At 46.2% G+C, this 19,469-nt stretch overlaps 1 protein-coding gene across 2 annotated transcripts in view; it reads left to right on the top strand.

Annotated features, from left to right (window-relative positions):
* The first annotated feature begins 585 nt into the window (after positions 1 to 585).
* Positions 586 to 19,469, top strand: part of UBE2B (ubiquitin conjugating enzyme E2 B) — a 31,988-nt gene continuing 13,104 nt past the window's right edge. The window contains exons 1-4 of one of the 2 annotated variants that reach the window (XM_077266052.1): positions 7,053 to 7,078; positions 7,220 to 7,252; positions 15,778 to 15,858; positions 18,080 to 18,105. In XM_077266052.1, coding sequence (XP_077122167.1) covers positions 7,068 to 7,078; positions 7,220 to 7,252; positions 15,778 to 15,858; positions 18,080 to 18,105 — 151 coding nt within the window. In that variant the 5' untranslated portion in view covers positions 7,053 to 7,067. Of the gene's footprint in view, positions 753 to 7,052; positions 7,079 to 7,219; positions 7,253 to 15,777; positions 15,859 to 18,079; positions 18,106 to 19,469 lie in introns of those variants that run through there. The other variant, XM_077266051.1, reaches the window with a different exon arrangement.

Here is a 19,469-nt window from a genome sequence, read left to right as displayed (position 1 = left end):
CCACCCGCTTTGGCGGTAGATGTGGCCCCTCACTTCTTCGGCCCTTGTTACACCACTAATGACATGTCCGCCCCTGATAAGCGCAGTTCCCTGCAGCTTGCTCCTCTATTAGTGGGGTCCCAGCACGTGTGAGGTGAGAGCCCCCATGGAGAGGCGTCACACGAGGCTGAATGCGGGTGTCCCACGCTAGCAGCGCTGTAACAGGCGCACTTATGGCGCAATGTCCGGCCGGGACAGTAGTAACCCCATTTTTGCTGTGACAGTCGGTGACACGCGATGTACACACGGAGCATCACGGGTCACATGATCTGATGCAACCTTTCTCCAGGAACTTTTCGGTTGTCACTCTTGGAATGTTCCATGTGCCGTACCAGGAGGGGGGTAGTGGTAACATCCAATTCGTCTCCTGGGTGTCATAGAACGCCACATTTAGTACAGTCGTAATTAGATAATAATATTGTTTCTGTCTCCAGCAATGTAATCATCATTTTCCTCACCCTAGGAAGGAGTGGGAGAAGTTTGAGCACCCCTCTGTTACTGCCCAGTGGTGCGCTCCGGGGAACGTTCTGTTCTGCCCTTCTTGGGGCGCTGTAAACGTCATCGCAGCTTGTTTGTGCCAGGGCTAGAGAGCGAGCAGCGGCGGCGGCCGGGCCTGGGCTCCCGACACCGCTCTCCTCGTCTGTTCCTCCGTCCGCCTCAGCGAAGGCCATGTCCACCCCGGCCAGGAGGAGGCTCATGAGGGACTTCAAGAGGTGAGTAGGGCACAGCCTCCCTCCAACTTTGCCCGTGTTGTGCCCAGGCCTCCAGGTTGGGGCACAGTCAGTGGCTGGTTTGAGGGGAGTAAGCTGTGACCTCCCTTCGCACGGCCATGATACGTGGAGCCCCTGGTCAGACAGTGCGTCTTCTGTCCAGCCGCGTTCTCCCCTCCAGGCTTCCGTACAGTCCCAGCAGCCGTCCTGATGGGGAGAGGGCCGCACGTTCTGCCTTGTGGCCCCTCAGTGAGGCAGCAGGTGACAGCTGCCGCACCTGTGCGTCCTTATTCCCGCGTCTTGGGCTCAGTTCACACTAGGAGTATTTGCTACTTTTTTGCGCTTTATAAAAAATTCTTCTTATTGTTCCAGCAAAGCAGGTGGGACTTCTCTTAACCTCCCAACCAAATAGTGTTTTCTTCCTTTCTCCGCTGCATGTTTATCACTTCTTTTGTGGTATAGATTTGTTTTATTTCTGGATTTTCCACACAGACGTGAATGAGATGAGGAAAGTCCGCCGACAAAACCGTATGTGCGCCTTCAGTGCGTCTGCAGCCGAAATACAGTAAAGACACGTAATGCGCACGTGACTGTGTCAATAAAGTTTTATCAAAGCCAAGTAACAGGATGTATCGCCCGCAGCAGAAAGACCCTCGGCCTCTGAACATCGGGGTACGCGCTGCAGACGCCCCACCGCTCACGGGGTCATTGCCAACTGCAGAGTTCGTTGCAGGAATTTCTCCACCTGGAAATGATTCATATTAATCTGGTTCACGGACCGTCAGGTGAAAGGACTGCCATGTGTGACCGTGCACCTGTGGAGGTGACGGTGCCCATTGGGCCAGTGGTGTATCCTGGGCCTGGTGTCCTATACAAGAGATGTTGTAGAACTGCAATTCCCAGCATGCTCGCTACCAGAGATTTCCACGTGGTTCCCCCAGGTTGGACACAGCATAGTTTTGAGTGGGACAATCCACTGCATAGACGTTCTGAATCTTCATCTACAGGTGGCTGATTTCACCGGTGGTGTGGATTTGGAGCTGCTGCTTGTCCGGTTAGGCTGTGGACGTTCACCACCCTGTAATCTGTTATATCCACTGCATTATCTGCACGCTCTGGTGTGGATTTTCTGCTGTGAAAGGTATCTTCTGTGTGGACGTACACTTAGGCTGCGGCTGCACTGTGGCCTATTCCGCCAATTCTCAGACAAGTCTAGTTTAGGGCTTTGACTTTTAATAAATAAACAGATCAGTACAAGTTGTATGTGACTTGTCTGAAGACCATGGCCGGAGACTCTCTGGTGAAAGTCACACATTTGGAAACTTTTGTGATGCAATGTGACATCATAGGAAATCATGACATGTGATGTCACAACACGACCCTCTGATCTCCGTATCAGCGCGTAGCCAAAATTTGACTTGACTAAAGTCTCCTGTATCAGTGCTATCAAAATAAATCTGATCTCTCCACTGAAAGTTATGATCATTTTCTTACTACAAAGCAACAACGCAGTTTGTTTTAAAAATACAAGTTGCCCTCTACTCATCCTCCCCGGGTCCACAACTGAGTCTCCACTGCAGCAGCGCTGATGATGGCTTTGAGCAGCTTATCCCTCTGCTTGGGCAGTCTCTGAACGCTCTACTCATTCTCCCTGGGTCCACCACTGAGTCTCCACTGCAGCAGCGCTGATGATGGCTTTGAGCGGCTTATCCCTCTGCTTGGGCAGTCTCTGAACGCTCTACTCATTCTCCCTGGGTCCACCACTGAGTCTCCACTGCAGCAGCGCTGATGATGGCTTTGAGCGCTTATCCCTTCTGCTTGGGCAGTCTCTGATCGCTCTACTCATCCTCCCCAGGTCCACCACTGAGTCTCCACTGCGTCAGCGCTGATGATGGCTCTGAGCGGCTTATCCCTTCTGCTTGGGTAGTCTCTGATCGCTCTATTCATCCTCCCCGGGTCCACCACTGAGTCTCCACTGCGGCAGCGCTGATGATGGCTCTGAGCGGCTTATCCGTTCTGCTTGGGTAGTCTCTGATCGCTATACTCATCCTCCCCGGGTCCACCTTCGAGTCTCCACTGCGGCAGCGCAGATGATGGCTCTGAGCAGCTTATCCCTTCTGCCTGGGCAGTCTCTGATCACCCTACTCATCCTCCCCGGGTCCACCACTGAGTCTCCGCTGCTGCAGCGCTGATGATGGCAGAGCGGTTTATCCCTTCTGCTTAGGCAGTCTCTGATATCGTTGATTGGCTGCAGTGCTGTCAGTCATTAGACAATAACACACTGGGAGCAGTAATGAAGTCTTGGTCCTGGGGATGTGAATAATTTTTTTTTTCCTTTAAACAAACTGTGACTGAGGACAGGGGTTAAGCCCCGGTCTAGTGGAGTGTACAGTAATGTACACAAAGCAGGAAAAATGCTGATGAGCCAAAAAAGGCCTTGTATGTAAACAGCCTGCTAAACTGGGGCTAGGGTGTGACCCCCTCTGATGAGTCAGCATAACATAAATCTGTGAGCTGCAGTTCCTAGAAAACTAGTAAGAGATGACTTATGTGCTCTATATTGTGCAATTACAGAGCTGTGCTTCAGATACAAAGGGCACTTGTCATGCGGGTATATGTGTAGCAGAGGTGCAATCCCCCTCAGAACAGCGCTCGGTACCCGGAGCTTGGCCCCCTGGACACTTCTGCTCCCTGCAAGAAGATAAAGATTGCAAAGGTGCAGATATCCAGTATTTGTCATGGTGCCGCTGAGCGTACTGGTACTGATGGCACTATTTGATGTGGTCTGCCAAGTGTATGGCAGATTACCCTGGTTCAGTGTGGCAGCCGGACAGGGGCAGAGTAAACTTCTCTAAATTTTTTATTTTTTTTTCCTGGGGGTATCTTCCACTTACTAGGTCTTCATGATGTTACGGTATGACTTAAGTCATGGCAGTGCACAAGTGAGCCAAGCCCTGGTTCGGCAGCAACCAAATGCTGTCCAGGACCCGGACCAGGTTAGTTCAAAGCTGCTTGCTCACTTTGTGTATATATAAGTGTACAGTTGCGTACGTCTGACTCCCATTAACCTCTTAACGAAGAATGACTAATATGTCCATCACAGGTACAGGTTGCACTACATATTTTACGGCAGTGTAAAAATACTCCTCTAGAAATTTTCAGGAGTATTTTTAACCAAGGAGGAGTAACTTGTAATAGTTAATTTATTATCCTTTGCTTTTATAGCGCTATCATATTCCAAAGCGCCTTACATGCATTATCATCACTGTCCCCGATGGGGCTCACAATCTAAATTCCCTATCATTATGTCTTTGGAGTACCCGGAGTAAACCCAGGCAAAAACAGTGAGAACATACAAACTCCTTGCAGATGTAATTCTTGGTGGGATTTGAGCCCAGGTCCCCAGCTTTGCAAGGCTGCAGTGCTAACCACTGAGCCACTGTGCTGCCTTGTGATATACTGTTCCTGTTGGACCGCATATAGAGATCTTGCATAATAATCATGCCTGTGTGCCCCCTATACAGAAGCTTACCCATCCCACTACCTTTGAGTGACAGGTCAGTCCTTGCGTGTGTGTATAGGTAAACCGTGACTTAAGGTACCTTCACACTGAACGATATCGCTAGCGATCTGTGACGTTGCAGCGTCCTGGATAGCGATATCGTTGAGTTTGACACGCAGCAGCTATCAGGATCCTGCTGTGCCATCGTTGGTCGGAGCAGAAAGTCCAGAACTTTATTTTGTCGCTGGACTCCCGCAGACATCGCTGAATCGGTGTGTGTGACGCCGATTCAGCGATGTCTTCACTGGTAACCAGGGTAAACATCGGGTTACTAAGCGCAGGGCCACGCTTAGTAACCCGATGTTTACCCTGGTTACCAGTGTAAATGTAAAAAAAACCAAACACTACATACTTACATTCCGGTGTCTGTCCCCCGGCGCTGTGCTTTGCTGCACTGTCAGCGCCGGCCAGCCGTAAAGCAGATTACAGCGGTGACGTCACCGCTCTGCTTTCCGGCCGGCGCTCACAGTCAGTGCAGGAAAGCACAGCGCCGGGGGACAGACACCGGAATGTAAGTATGTAGTGTTTGTTTTTTTTTACATTAGCACTGGTAACCAGGGTAAACATCGGGTTACTAAGCGCGGCCCTGCGCTTAGTAACCTGATGTTTACCCTGGTTACCCGGGGACCGGCATCGTTGGTCGCTGGAGAGCTGTCTGTGTGACAGCTCTCCAGGGACCACACAACGACGAAACAGCAACGTTGCAGCGATTGGCATCGTTGTCTAGATCGCTGCAGCGTCGCTAAATGTGACGGTACCTTAAGACTTTCTAAGTCAGAACACATCAGTCAAGCCCCCCCCAGGGATCTCTTTGGTGTGCCAACATGTCCTTATTCTAAAAAGTTTGGAATAAATGTGAGGTTTTACTCAACTATGCTGAAGAACATTTTTTTTTCTTTTTCTGCTTCAAGAAATGCCCAGGACCAGGGCTGCTCCGAGCATGGATTTCCTCCCCCAGGGCAGGTTCCTTAAGGGGTAGCTGACAGCTGTATCGGCGCCTAATTTCATGACTTCATTTGTCCTCAAAAATTGTGGCACAGGTTTACAGTACATATCGGGGGTCAGAGCCTTTTCTGGGCCAAGGGCCACATTGTCAGATTGAACCAATTCCAAAGGCCACAGTAAAGCCTAAAGCAGTATTATGATCTGGGTCGTTAATAGAGTAGTGTAATTAAATGAGATTAATGTCAGCTGCAACTTGGAGTTCCTGGATGACAATGCGGCGTCACCTTTGCCTATTTGCACCCTAGAAAGGCAGAGAGCATGCATGCTGCACCTTCTACTGTACTTATTGTAACTTGTGAAAATGTTTCACTCCTCCCATAAAACTACATTGAAGAGCGCCTCACTCATGTATGGCCAACTTCATCTAGTTCTTTCAGGAATACCACATGGAAGTCGGGAGACCCCTATTCTGCTAATATTTGGAGGTTCTGTAGAGGGACATATTGTGAACAATAGGCATTGTTTATCCTTATGCCTCACTACACCTGACCTCTGTGACAGAAGCCACCAGACACAGACCAGCATGACTATGACCAGATGGTTGGGGGCCGCAGGTTGTGCACCCCTGGCATATAGTGATACTCACTAAAGTGTGCACTCCACGCAGCTCCACGCACACCTACTGAGGTGTGACTGATATCCCTGAGATGTCCTCACCTTCTACTCTGGAACATTGAATCCCACGGCTGTGTGTGAATATTGTGACTTTGTGACACACAGGGAAAGATCCACTGCACATACCCAAAGTCATAGGATTAAAAGTTCCAGGAGGACATTGTATGGATGGCTCAGGGATCATAGAATGTTAGGGTTGGAAGGGACCTCCAGGGTCAAAGTGTCCAACCCCCTGCTCAATGCAGGATTCACTAACCCATCTCAGACAGATATCTGTCCAGCCTCTGTTTGAAGACTTCCATTGAAGAACTCACCACCTCGTGGAAGCCTGTTCCACTCATTGATCACCCTCACTGTCAAAAGTTTTTTCCAATATCTAATCTGTATCTTCTCCTTTTCAGTTTCATTCCATTGCTTCTTGTGTTTCCATGTGCAAATGAGAATAAGGATGATCCCTCTACACTGTAACATCCCTTCAGATATTTGTAGACACCTATTAAAGGGAACCTGTCACTGGGTTTGGCTGATACGAGTTACGGCCACCCCCTTTCAGGGCTTGTCTACAGCATCCTATAATGCTATATATAAGCCCCTGATCCAACCTGTAAGAGAAGAAAAATTACTTTTATTATACTCACCTGGGGGCAGTCTCGTTCGATGGGTGTCACAGGTCCTGGTCCGGCACCTCCCATCTACTTGCGCCGCCGCCCTCCTGCTTCTTTATGGCTCCTTGGCATTGCGCTCCTGCGCAGGCATACTTATCTGCCCTGTTGAGGGCAGAGCATAATTCCTGCAGGCGCTGGGCCTCTCTCTGACTTTTCCGGCTGCCTGCGCACTGCAGTACTTTGCCCTACCCTCAACAGGGTAGATAAGTACGCCTGCGCAGGAGCGCGATGCCAAGGAGCGTGATGCCGGGGTTCCCATGTGGATGATGCAGAGATGCATCATCCACATGAAGAAGCAGGAGGATGGCATCGCAGAAGATGGGAGGTGCCAGACCAGGACCTGCGACACCCATCGGACCGGAGTGCCCCCAGGTGAGTATAATAAAAATTATTTTTCTTTTCTTGCAGGTCGGATCGGGGGCTTATCTACAGCATTATAGAATCTTAGCTGGTTTGCCATGTAGGCGTGATATGGCTGAAAAGTGAGTGACATGCTGGTAAAGCTAGGGTTACATACTTTTTTTTTTTTTTTTGTAGCACTACTGACTTACGCCAATATTTTACACCACACTTCTAGTGCAGACTATACAACTTATAATCACCCCATCTTCCTTTTTTGATAGGTCACTCACATTTCCCGCTAAGCCACCACTCAGGTGAGCCACGTAGAGTTCCTAAATGCTTAAGTCACAATTGTGGAACATTTATTATTAATGATGGGTGGCTCATCTTGTAATATTGCACATTGGCCTCAATGCTGCAGCCATAAGGTGTGTGTGTGTGTGTGTGTGTGTGTGTGTGTGTGTCTATAAAATCTAGTATTGGGACAATGGCTTAGGCCTCTTTCACATGTGTGTGTGTCTCCAGTACGTGTGGTGACAGTTTTTACACATACTGGAGACACTTCACACACGTAGACCCATTCAAATGAATGGGTCTGTGCACATATCTGTGTTTTTTCACGGACCGTGTCAGAGTGACCCACATGTAGACATATCTGTTTTTGTGCAGCTGCACCGATCACACGGACCCATTCAAGTCAGTGTCCTTGTAAACACGTACATGGATGCCGTCCGTGTGATGCGTCGGTCACCGGGAAAGAAGTCCTACAGTAAGCGCTGCTCCCTGGCGGCTGGTGCGGAAGCCAGTTCTCATCATTCTCCCCTACTCTGCCGGCGATCGGCGCGAGCAGAGGAGAATGATGTCCAAACGATGACAGCAGGTGGGGGCTTTTGGGACTCTTACACCTATCAAGAATATTGGGGAACCCAAGCTGTTTTTTAAATTATTTAAATAAATTTAAAAAATCCGGTGTGGAGTCCCCCCATTTTTTTTTTTTTTGCCCGGCACTTGCCCTGAAGCGGTGGCAAGTGGGGGTAAATATTTGTGTGGTTGTCACCTGACATTACAGAGGTGACATCAAGCCCACGACTTGGTAATGGAGAAGACACTTCTCCATTATTAATCCAATAGCTATATGTTAAATAAAGACACAGCCAGAATAAAGTCCTTTATTTGAAAAAATTACAGACTCCTTTAATATTCTAAATTAAACCATGCTTGCTGCAACACCTAATTTCCTGAAGCCCTCAATCTCCTGTAATAAAAATAAAGTAAAAAAACAATATACCATACCTGTCCGTTGTTGTGTCCCACAATGTAAGCCTTGTCTGGGGGCTAAATAGGTTTCAACCTGCACGCTGCCAAGATGCGACCGACCCGGCTGAAAACCATTGGTGAATGAAATGCTGAGAGCGCAGCATCATTCACCAGCGGTGACATCACCGGCGTTTTCCCACGGTCCTGAGGTCACCGCAGTTCAGCCCGGCCTCGATGTCACCGCTGGTGAATGATGCTGCGCTCTCAGTATATTGTTGTTTTTTATTTTATTTTTATTACTGGAGATAGAGGGCTTTGGGAAATTAGGTGTTGCAGTAAGTATGGTTTAATTTAGAATATTAAAGGTGTCTGTCAAATAAAGGATTTTATTCTGGCTGTGTCTTTATTTAACATATAACTATATGATTAGTAATGGAGAGGTGCCTTATAGACGCCTCTCCATTACTAAGCCATGGGATTGATGTGACCTGATATGACAGAGGTGACATCAACCCCGCAAATATGAACCCCACTTGCCACCGCTACAAGGCAAGTGGGAAGAGCCAGGCAAAGTGCCAGAATTGGCGCATCTAATAGATGCGCCTTTTCTGGGCAGCTGCGGGCTGCTGTTTTTAGGCTGGGGGGGCCAATATCCATCGCCACTTACCAGCCTGAGAATCGCATCCCCCAGCTGTGAGCTTTAGCAAGGCCGGTTGTCAAAAATGGGGGAGACCCCACGCTGTTTTTTTAAATTTATTTAAATAATTTTTAAAAAGTGTGGGGACCCCTCTACACTGTGTTCCAAATTATTATGCAAATTGGATTTAAGCATCATAAAGATTTAATTGTTTTGTTTTTCAAATAAACTCGTGGATGGTATTGTCTCAGGGCTTAATGGATCACTGAAATCAATCTTAAACACGTGATAATTAGTTTTCCAGGTGATTCTAATTAAAGAAAAACTACTTAAAAGTGATGTTCCACATTATTAAGCAGGCCACAGGTTTCAAGCAATGTGGGAAATAAAAAGGATTTCTCTGCTGCTGAAAAGCGTTAAATAGTGCAATGCCTTGGACAAGGTTTGAAAAATTAGATAGTTCACGAAAAACTTAAGAGTGATCATCATACTGTGAAGAGATTTGTGACTGAAACAGAGCACAGACAGAGTTCATGCATATAAAGGCATAATGAGGAAGGTTTCTGCCAGACAAGTTCATTGGATTGAGAGCAGCTGCCAAAATACCATTACAAAGCAGCAAACAGTTATTTGAAGCTGCTGGTGCCTCTGGAGTCCCTCGAACCTCAAGGTGTAGGATCCTTCAAAGGCTTGCTGTGGTGCATAAACCTACTATTCGGCCACCCCTAAACAGTGTTCACAAGCAGAAACGGTTGCAGTGGGCCCAGACATACATGAAAACTAATTTTCAAACAGTCTTGTTTACTGATGAGTGTCGAGCAACCCTGGATGGTAGAGATGGATGGAGTAGTAGACGGTTGGTGGATGGCCACCATGTCCCAACAAGGCTGCGACGTCAGCAAGGAGGTGTAGGAGTCATGTTTTGGGCCGGAATCATGGAGAAACAGCTGGTAGGGCCCTTTAAGGTTCCTGAAGGTGTGAAAATGACCTCTGCAAAGTATATAGAGTTTCTGACAGACAACTTTATTCCATGGTCTAAAAAGCAGAAACGTGCCTTCAGGAGCAAAATCATCTTCATGCATGACAATGCACCATCTCATGCTGCAAAGAATACCTCCGAGTCATTGGCTGCTATGGGCATAAAAGGAGATAAACTCATGGTGTGGCCACCGTCTTCCACTGGCCTTAACCCTATAGAGAACCTTTGGAGTATCATCAAGCAAAAGATCTATGAGGGTGGGAGGCAGTTCACGTCAAAACAGCAGCTCTGGGATGCTATTCTGACTTCATGCAAAGAAATACAAGCAGAAACTCTCCAAAAACTCACACGTTCAATGGATGCAGGAATTGTGAAGGTGATATCAAAGAAGGGCTCCTATGTTATCATGTAACTTTGCCTGTTAGGATTTTTGGAGTTAAATAGCTTTTTTGTTCAGTGAATGTGACCTAATGCTGCAAATTCCACAAATGAGCATTTTCAGTTCTTTAAAACATATCAAATGTTTAGAAATTCTACTGTGCCTAATAATTTGGAACAGTGCATTTTGAGTTTGTATTCATTTTGGAGATTATACTGTTATCATTGGGAGGTTTCTTCAATAAAATTCAATGTATACTCTAACAAGTGATGACTTTTATTAGACTGACTGTCATTTGAACATTTGAACTGTCATTTAGGAAAATCCGAGAAAAATGTAATTTGCATAATAATTTGGAACATAGTGTATTCATGATAACCAACCTTGCAGAAGCAGACAGCTGAGGGTTGCAGCCCCAGCTGTGAGTTTTGCCTGGTTGGTTTAAGAAAATAGGGGGAGAACCCACGTCGGGATTTTCATTCATTCATTTACTTCGTTAGATCACAGGCGGCGGCTGTGGAATACCCCGATCATCCACTCCTGCTGTCACTGTTATTAGTGGCAGCAGGTGTCAGATGATGGGGGTAAGAGTCCCAAAAGCCCCCACCTGCTGTCATCATTCGGACACCATTCTCCTTTGCTTTGCCGATTGCCGGCAGAGCAGGGGAGAACGGTGAGAGCCAGCTTCACCACCAGCCACCAGGGAACAGCGCTTACTGAAGCGCCTCTTCCCCGGCGGCCGTCCGTGTGGTACTGATGCAGCACACGAGTGGTACACGGTTGCCGCATGTAGTACACACGGACACGGATATCTCTGGTACCGTTTTTTCCGGTACTGGAAATGAGTACTTGTGAAACCGGCCTTATTGTATGAGCAGTCAGTGATTTTGCCTCTGCCAGTGTGTCGGGTACAGCCGTCGGTGCCAGTATATGTGCTGTTACCACTTGGTAGGAGAGTCCTGGCTATACTTGCTGTGTAGACACAAAGTACGCCGCCTGGCTCCATCCCCTCCACCTTAGCATTCCGGCTCTAAATTAGGGAAGAAAGCATGGCTGCCTCTGGGAAGAATACACTGCTTCTCAAATTGTGATACCGGACAAAACATAAGGATTTTATTTTTTCCCCACCATAGTTCAAAGGGGTTCTCTGGAGAAAAAGAATGTATCTCCTACTCCCAGGATAGGTGATGTGTTGCTCATCGGGGGGGGGGGGATCACGCTGATCATCGCTTTTTTTTTTTTTCCAATTAGCATGGAGCAACATTGCGCATGCTCCACCAGCGCTCCATTCCCATGTGGTTGCGGAGCACTGCGCTCTGCTTTTACTGTCAGCCCCTTTGATATATCGGGGTTGTCCAGTGAAAACATGGTATGTTTAGTAGTGCTTTAATATGCAGGTCTGCAGGATTTTAAGTGTTGTGCGTTTGTGCTAAACCGTAGCACTTATTATGAGCTTTGGATTGCTGTCTGTTGCAGCATGCCCAAGCAATAACTTTTAGATGTGTTCCCACATGGTGTGGTCACAGTGGATTATCCCTATCCATATAACAGTGCCAGCATTGTGGAGTGAAAACTCATTCACACACTGCAGGTATGCACATGGCAATGCACCTTTCAGACCTTGTACTGCGAAGGGTGAAATGTGCAGCAAATTGCAGCACTCCATCAAAATCTGATGCAGCATCTTTAAGTTCCAGCAAAATGGATGGGACTTGTCAATTTATAGAGTTATGTGCAAAAGTAACCTAATTTGCCTAGTAAGTGCTGAAAATCTGCAACATCAAAAATGAACTGTAAAGGCTCATAGCCTAAGGCCGGGATCACACTTGCGAGTGTGATGTGAGAAACTCACATCAATACCTGGCACTGCTGCTGGCACTTGAGATCGGAGCGATCAGCTGCATAGAAATGCATGCAGCCGCACACTCCGGACCAGAGTGCCTGCGGCAGTGCCGGGTATCTCGCAAGTGTGACCCTGGCCTTGGTTCACACTGAACTCTTCTAGGCATGTAATTACTGTTTTTTTCAAGCTGAAATTACTTCAGAATTGCTGAGTTTTTGGAGCAGAAACTCAATGTTTTGGTGGAGAATTTCTGCTCTAAAAACATCATGTACACATAGCAGAAGAGAAATTACATTTTTTTTTTTCTGTGAAGTTTTTCCAGCCCTTTCATGGCATTACAAGATCTATTCCTTAAATAATAAATAAAAACACAACACAGAATTTATTGAGTGGAAGAAAAATGGCCGTGATGTTTATTTAGGGTTAAACCAGTTCCAAACAGAATAAATAATGTAATCACAACTTCCATATTTCCATAAAAACACCAAATCCAATCCGCCCATACCAATGGGCGATTTTCCCACAAACAAGAACATCACGACGGGGACTTAAAGAAAAAGGGGAGGGAGGGTGGGCTCTTCTTTTCTTCACTGCTCCAGCGGAATGAGGTTCCCTGGTAGAAGTTGGCACATATATAGCAGAATAAATCTGCCCAACAACCACAACCACCAATAAAAATCATTTGAAATGGGCGCCAAAAGCGCCAGTTAAAACCAGAGTTTCTAAAAATAGCTCACCATGTACATTTAAACTGACCTGAGATTGAACCCTAAGTTAAAGCCCAAGGGGCATATCTGATAACCACAATCTTCCTAAGATCTGTAATGCCATGAGACCCCCCCTTTATTTTATTTTTTGACGGGGGGGGGCTAGCATTAGACCATGCCTATATTGAATAAGTCCATTCTGTTGGAATCTCAAAGTTATATGCTGTTTTTTTCTTCTGCTTCTTGTTTTTTTAAATCTCATGAACAAAAAAAAAACTTTGAAAACCCTACCTTCCTCATAGGAACAGCAAAGTTACATTTCCCTAACATTTCTGTAGAGATTTTGGAGCCGATTCTGTACAAAAACTATATGGACATAAACTAATACGCTCTTAAAGGGGTTGTCCGGTCTAAATCGATAAGTCTGCAGTCACTCTGTGTGACTTCAGACTTATAAATTCCTCTAGCACACGCATTGTTCGCTGCAGGGATTCACCGTTTTTTGAGCCAGGACCGGGGAATATGTTTGAGTTATACTCCCAACCTGAACCTGTCTAATTGCCGCAGCCAGGCTCCATACACTTGTAATCAGCAAGGCTGTGCCTGTCTAGTGACGCCTTGTGAGGTCTTGGTCAATACAAGTGTATGGAGAGAGGCTGCGCCCACAAGTTGGTCCTGACTCAGAAACTGGCGAATCTCCGCAGCACACAGTGTGCGCGCACAGGGGATTCAGAAGTCTGCAGTCACAGTGTGCACTGAGGGGATTCAGAAGTCTGCAGTCACACAGTGCGCGCGCAGAGGGGATTCAGAAGTCTGCAGTCACACAGTGTGCGCGCAGAGGGGATTCAGAAGTCTGCAGTCACACTGTGCGCGCACAGGGGATTCAGAAGTCTGCAGTCACACAGTGTGCGCGCACAGGGGATTCAGAAGTCTGCAGTCACACAGTGTGCACTGAGGGGATTCAGAAGTCTGCAGTCACACAGTGTGCGCGCAGAGGGGACTCAGAAGTCTGCAGTCACACAGTGTGCGCGCAGAGGGGACTCAGAAGTCTGCAGTCACTGTGCGCGCAGAGGGGACTCAGAAGTCTGCAGTCACACAGTGTGCGCGCAGAGGGGACTCAGAAGTCTGCAGTCACACAGTGCGCGCGCAGAGGGGATTCAGAAGTCTGCAGTCACACAGTGCGCGCGCAGAGGGGATTCAGAAGTCTGCAGTCACACAGTGCGCGCGCAGAGGGGATTCAGAAGTCTGCAGTCACAGTGCGCGCGCTGAGTGGATTCAGAAGTCTGTAGTCACACAGTGCGCGCACTGAGGGGATTCAGAAGTCTGTAGTCACACAGTGCGCGCGCAGAGGGGATTCAGAAGTCTGCAGTCACACAGTGCGCGCGCAGAGGGGATTCAGAAGTCTGCAGTCACAGTGCGCGCGCTGAGTGGATTCAGAAGTCTGTAGTCACACAGTGCGCGCGCTGAGGGGATTCAGAAGTCTGTAGTCACACAGTGCGCGCGCTGAGTGGATTCAGAAGTCTGTAGTCACACAGTGCGCGCGCTGAGGGGATTCAGAAGTCTGCAGTCACACAGTGCGCGCGCTGAGGGGATTCAGAAGTCCGCAGTTACACAGTGCGCGCGCTGAGGGGATTCAGAAGTCTGTAGTCACACAGTGCGCGCGCTGAGGGGATTCAGAAGTCTGCAGTCACACAGTGCGCGCGCTGAGGGGATTCAGAAGTCTGCAGTCACACAGTGCGCGCGCTGAGGGGATTCAGAAGTCTGCAGTCACACAGTGCGCGCGCTGAGGGGATTCAGAAGTCTGCAGTGACTGCAGACTTGTTAATTTAGACCGAACAACTCCAGTTTGTTTTGTGCCTCTGGTATTCAAGACAACTTTGGCACTTTTGACATGTACAGCTAAACCCAAAGCAAAATATTAAAAGCTCACACCAATGTATTTTTTTAAACAGGCACTTGGCACATTGTAAAGATGCCTCTCAGCACTTTATCCAACTAGTTACCTTCATGCAGTTTTGCATCAATGAAATTTTAAAAAGTGCATATAAATTATTAGTGGCTAAAGTGTAGCCCAACAGAAAATAGCCTATGCCACAAACATACAACTTGGGCCTGTGTCTACATTGTACAGTTATGGCTGAAAGTCTTGGCACCCTTAAAATTGTTCCAGAAAATAAATATGCAAATTGCCTCTTCAGAGAAAAAGAGGAGTTGAACTCTTTAGCGCCACCTGTTGGAAGTAGCGCTCCTACAAGTCACAATCAACCCTTTTAACGAGTCTTGCAATATGGCAGGATAAAAGCCAAATCAGTATCTCAATTCACAGACACGGTGTTTCAGGCTGTTGGCCCTCGTCAGAGCGAAGCATGAGAACTGATTTGGCTAGGTGAGAGGCTCTGGACTGAGGTCTAAGGGGTAAGGTTTCTCCTTGTGGAGAGTGACATACAACGAAGGAGTGCGCGGTCCCATTTAAGTGTCTGTATGAAGATAGAAACTTGAAGGGGATGTGGCTCTGAGTCATCTGCCCATGATAATGGGGGTCCCAGAGGCTGAACCTCCCTTAGAAGATGATGGCATGTCCTTCTGATACTGATATAGAAGACCTTTTTAATATTGTAATTTTTAAAAGACAGCTAAACTGATGTGCTGCAGCTCTGCGCAAGTAGGAATTGTAAACTATTGAGATCATGCTGACATAAGTAGTGGGTTCAGCTCATTGAGTAGAGCTTGGTGTCTTCACGTGGACAGCCCCTGCAGAAGAATGGGGGCCTATATGGCATCTGATTTTACATTCTCCATTACCTGCTGGATTATGGTTTCCTCCTCTAAAATGTACACATGGATCAGTTTCTGTAAATCATCATGAGTCCCACAACTTGCTCAGGGTTCGCTATTAAGTTGGGGATCTTGGTTCCATTCGCCAATGACCTGTGTGACTCTCTGGTAGGAATACTGTTGATATGCATCCTATATTTATTTAAGGGCTTGTATGCGGATCCAGATATTTTATTCTCAGTGTTTGCTATCCAAATCTTAGGTTACAGGAAGATCCCCCTGTTGGAGTCAGTGGTGCACCGTCTGAGAACAATATTATGGTCTGGAATGCAGTTATATTTGGGTAAGTTTAGAAATATGGTATGAATTAATTGTAAAATACTTGCAAAAAAAACCTATGAATGATTTGGATCTTAGACTGTGGATGTATATTGTGAACATTAAGTCCCTTTTAAATGTACATTTTGCAACACCAGGAAAGAAAAGTTGTGGTATTAACGAAATCACAGGATCGATTGTTATTGACATGCAAATGATGTGCATGTTGCTCGTGCTATTGTGAGCAGCCTGCAGGGCCTAAATGTGCTACCATGGCCTGCAGCATCTATGGACTTGTCTCTCTTGAAGCACATCTGGGACGTCATTGGTTGCAGAGGGAGCTGCCAGCAGTGGATCTTGATGATTGCATGGCAGACTCACCATGGCAGAACAGTCCTCAGATAACCATTAAAGGGAACCTGTCACCTTAAATTGGCCGGATAGGTGAATGCCTTTTTTCTGGTCCGATGGGTGGCATTTTGTCTTCATTTCTCCACCCCATCCATCCCTGTTGTCCGCAATATGTTCGAGAATTAGAGTACTTGTTCTCCATAGTTCACGTGTGTGCAATGCAATCTTTGCTCGCACACGCGCAGTATGCTTTGCCCGACTGTGGGCAAAGCCGAAAAGCATTACTGTCCCAGAACACAGCGAAATACTTCCCGGACATAGTGCGCGGGCGCATGTGCAGTAATGCTTTTCAGCTTTGCCCGCAGTCAGGCAAAGCATACTGCGCGTGCGCGAGCAAAGATTGCATTGCACACGCGCGAACTATGGAGGACAAGTACTGTAAGGCCTCTTTCACACTTCCGTCTTTTGTCTCACGTCGAGTTTTGAAAAAACAGGATCCTGCAAATTTTTCTGCAGGATCCTGTTTTTTCCCATAGACTTGTATTCGCGACGGATTGTGACGGATGGCCATCCGTTTCATCCGTCGTGCACTGGATCCGTCGGAAATTAGCGGTCCGTGGTGCAGAGAAAACGTTCAGAGGAACGTTTTTTGTGCACGTCGAAAAATCGCACAGTGACGCATCCTGCGATGCCCGTCATCGGCTATAATGGAAGCCTATGGACGCAGGATCCGTCGCTGACCGTCACACAGGACTCCAGTGACGTATCTCGTTTTTCCACTCTGAGCATGCCCGGAAGGATTTGAAGTCAGGGAAAAAAATATTCTCTCTCTATTTGCACAACGTCCGTCGTTACGTCACAACAACGCATTACGACGCCCGCCAGCAGACGGAAGTGTTAAAGAGGCCTAATTCGCCAACATATTGTGGACAACAGGGACGGATGGGGTGGAGAAATGAGGACGAAACGCTGCCCATCAGACTGGTAAAAAGGCATTTACATAACCTGCCAATTTGAGGTGGCAGGTTCCCTTTAATGTCCTCATTAATTACATGCCAAAGTGTGTAAGTGCATGTATGATATTTACATATCAGTAACATGATTGTGTGATTTTCATACTTCCATGACTTTTCATCTCTGTGGATTAGTGCACATACCTTCTTTACAGTACAGTAACTAGTTATATTCTGCCACCATACATGCAATATTAGCAAGAAATAGGGACAAGAAAAGGAGTGTCATGGTTTGATCAGACCACAGGGATTTTTTCCTAAAACCATGTAACCAATGGCATAGATAGGAGCAGATACAAGTATTAATGGCTAATGATACCTGCTGCAGGATTGTAAATGTTCACTTTTAGGGTAAGTTCACACAGGGAATTTTTGCTTTTTTTTTTTTCTGCAGCAAAACCTGATCTTGTCAGGAAAGAAGCTGCGTCAAAAACACAGGTTTAGGTGCGTGTTTTGCTGCTTTTTTTTTTTGTCCATGCTAATGTCCTTGGATTTTCAGTATCAAAAATACAGCAAATAATACCTGCGTTTTTTTTGTGTGTTTTTTTTTCAACACCCATTCAAGTCAATGAGTGAAAAAACGCAGCAAAAACGCTGAAAAGTGATATGCTCTATGTCCAAAAAACGCAGCAAAGCAAAAAATACTGATCAAACAAAAAAACAAATCTAGGCTTTGCTGGTACTGTAAAAAGCAGGTGAAAATTAGCATAAAAAAGCCGCAAAAAAACGCAGCAAAAATGCCCTGTGTGAACTTACCCTTACTGATCTCAGATATTACTTCTGCTGTGTTTTTATACTTTTATTGTATTATACTATTTTGTTTGTACTTAAAGCAGTAATATTTTGGACGTGACTGAGCTGCTGCCATGTTTTCTTTTTTAGGCCTGAAGGAACACCATTTGAGGATGGTGAGTTTATTTCTTGCACAACCTTGAGACTTGTGTATTCCTGGCATGCATGTTATGAAATGTCCTGCTAAAAAAGTGATAAATACATGTAGAACCACAGTTCATTGTCTCCGGAATTATGTAATTCTGGTCAATTATTGGTTACGTTGACATTATTGGACCTTATTCACATTGGCCAGATTTCTTGCAGGCATTTTTCTGATCTCATCTCTGACACTATTGGATGGATTTTTTTCTGGAGGATCTGAATGATTTCTGCAAAACCCATTTAAATATGGTGCCTATAGATATTTGGTAAATGTTGGCTGAACATGACTATTTATGCATGCCAGCTATTGAATTATATGGTGGTCTCAGCTAGATATAGAAGAATCGGGCATGTTTGATGTCTGCATCCATATGGCTCTGTGCATACAATGTCTTTTTCAAGTGGATTCCACTGGGAATCTGCCTGAAAAAGTGCCCTATAAAATGAACATAATGCACCGCAATGTCAAAATGACAAGGAATCACTGAGGCGATCTAAAAAGTGACTTGCTCATACTCCAGGCAGCTTCCGCCCGCTATACTTCACAGAACAAAGTAAAAGACTCTGGTGGCTTCACTGTTGTAAGAATGACAGCAAAAACCACTGGTGAAGCCACTTCTGGAGAACGACTGCTGGTATTTTCCTTGAGCGGCTTTGCTTGGGAAAACTCAGCAGGTGCACCAGCGTCTAAAGGCACTGTGTGCATATCACTGAGTGTCTAGCTGGCTTTTTTCTCCTTTCCCCATTGAAAACACATGAAAGTACTGCCTGCTGAGGTTAATCATATTCTAAGACTTCAAATGTGGTTTACTGCTAGCCACAAACTTTTCAAGTTACATGTCTGGATAAACCTGAATACATTTATTCTAGACTTCTCGAAGTTGGCCAATCTAGGAAATAATTTGGTTTTGGGCCTGGGTGATGTGTTAGTTATATAGGTTGAAAAAAGACCTAAGTCCATAAAGTTCAACCTTCCTCCACCAATTGTACATTAGTCACTAAATTAACTATAACTCGCAATATTATTTGTACTGAGGAAATCATCCAGCCCTTTTTGAAAAGCTGTTATGATGTCTGCCATTACTATCTCTTGTGGTCGGCATTCCACAGTCATGACTGCTCTAACTGTAAAGAACCCTTTCCTATTTAGCTGCCAGAATCACCTTTCTTCCACCCGTAATGAGTGCCCCCTGGTCCTTAATATGGTCATTGGAACGAATAAGTCACGTTCAAGTCCTTTGTACTGGCCACACATATTTATACATGTAAATGAGATCTCCTCTGAGGCGTCTTTTTTTTCTAAGCTAAAGAAGCCCAACTTTTCCAACCCATCATC

This window comes from Ranitomeya variabilis, chromosome 5 (assembly GCF_051348905.1).
Source record: "Ranitomeya variabilis isolate aRanVar5 chromosome 5, aRanVar5.hap1, whole genome shotgun sequence".
Classification (NCBI taxonomy): Eukaryota; Metazoa; Chordata; class Amphibia; order Anura; family Dendrobatidae; genus Ranitomeya; species Ranitomeya variabilis.
The sequence above is the reverse complement of the archived record's forward strand: the minus strand, read 5'-3'. Positions and strand labels throughout refer to the sequence as shown.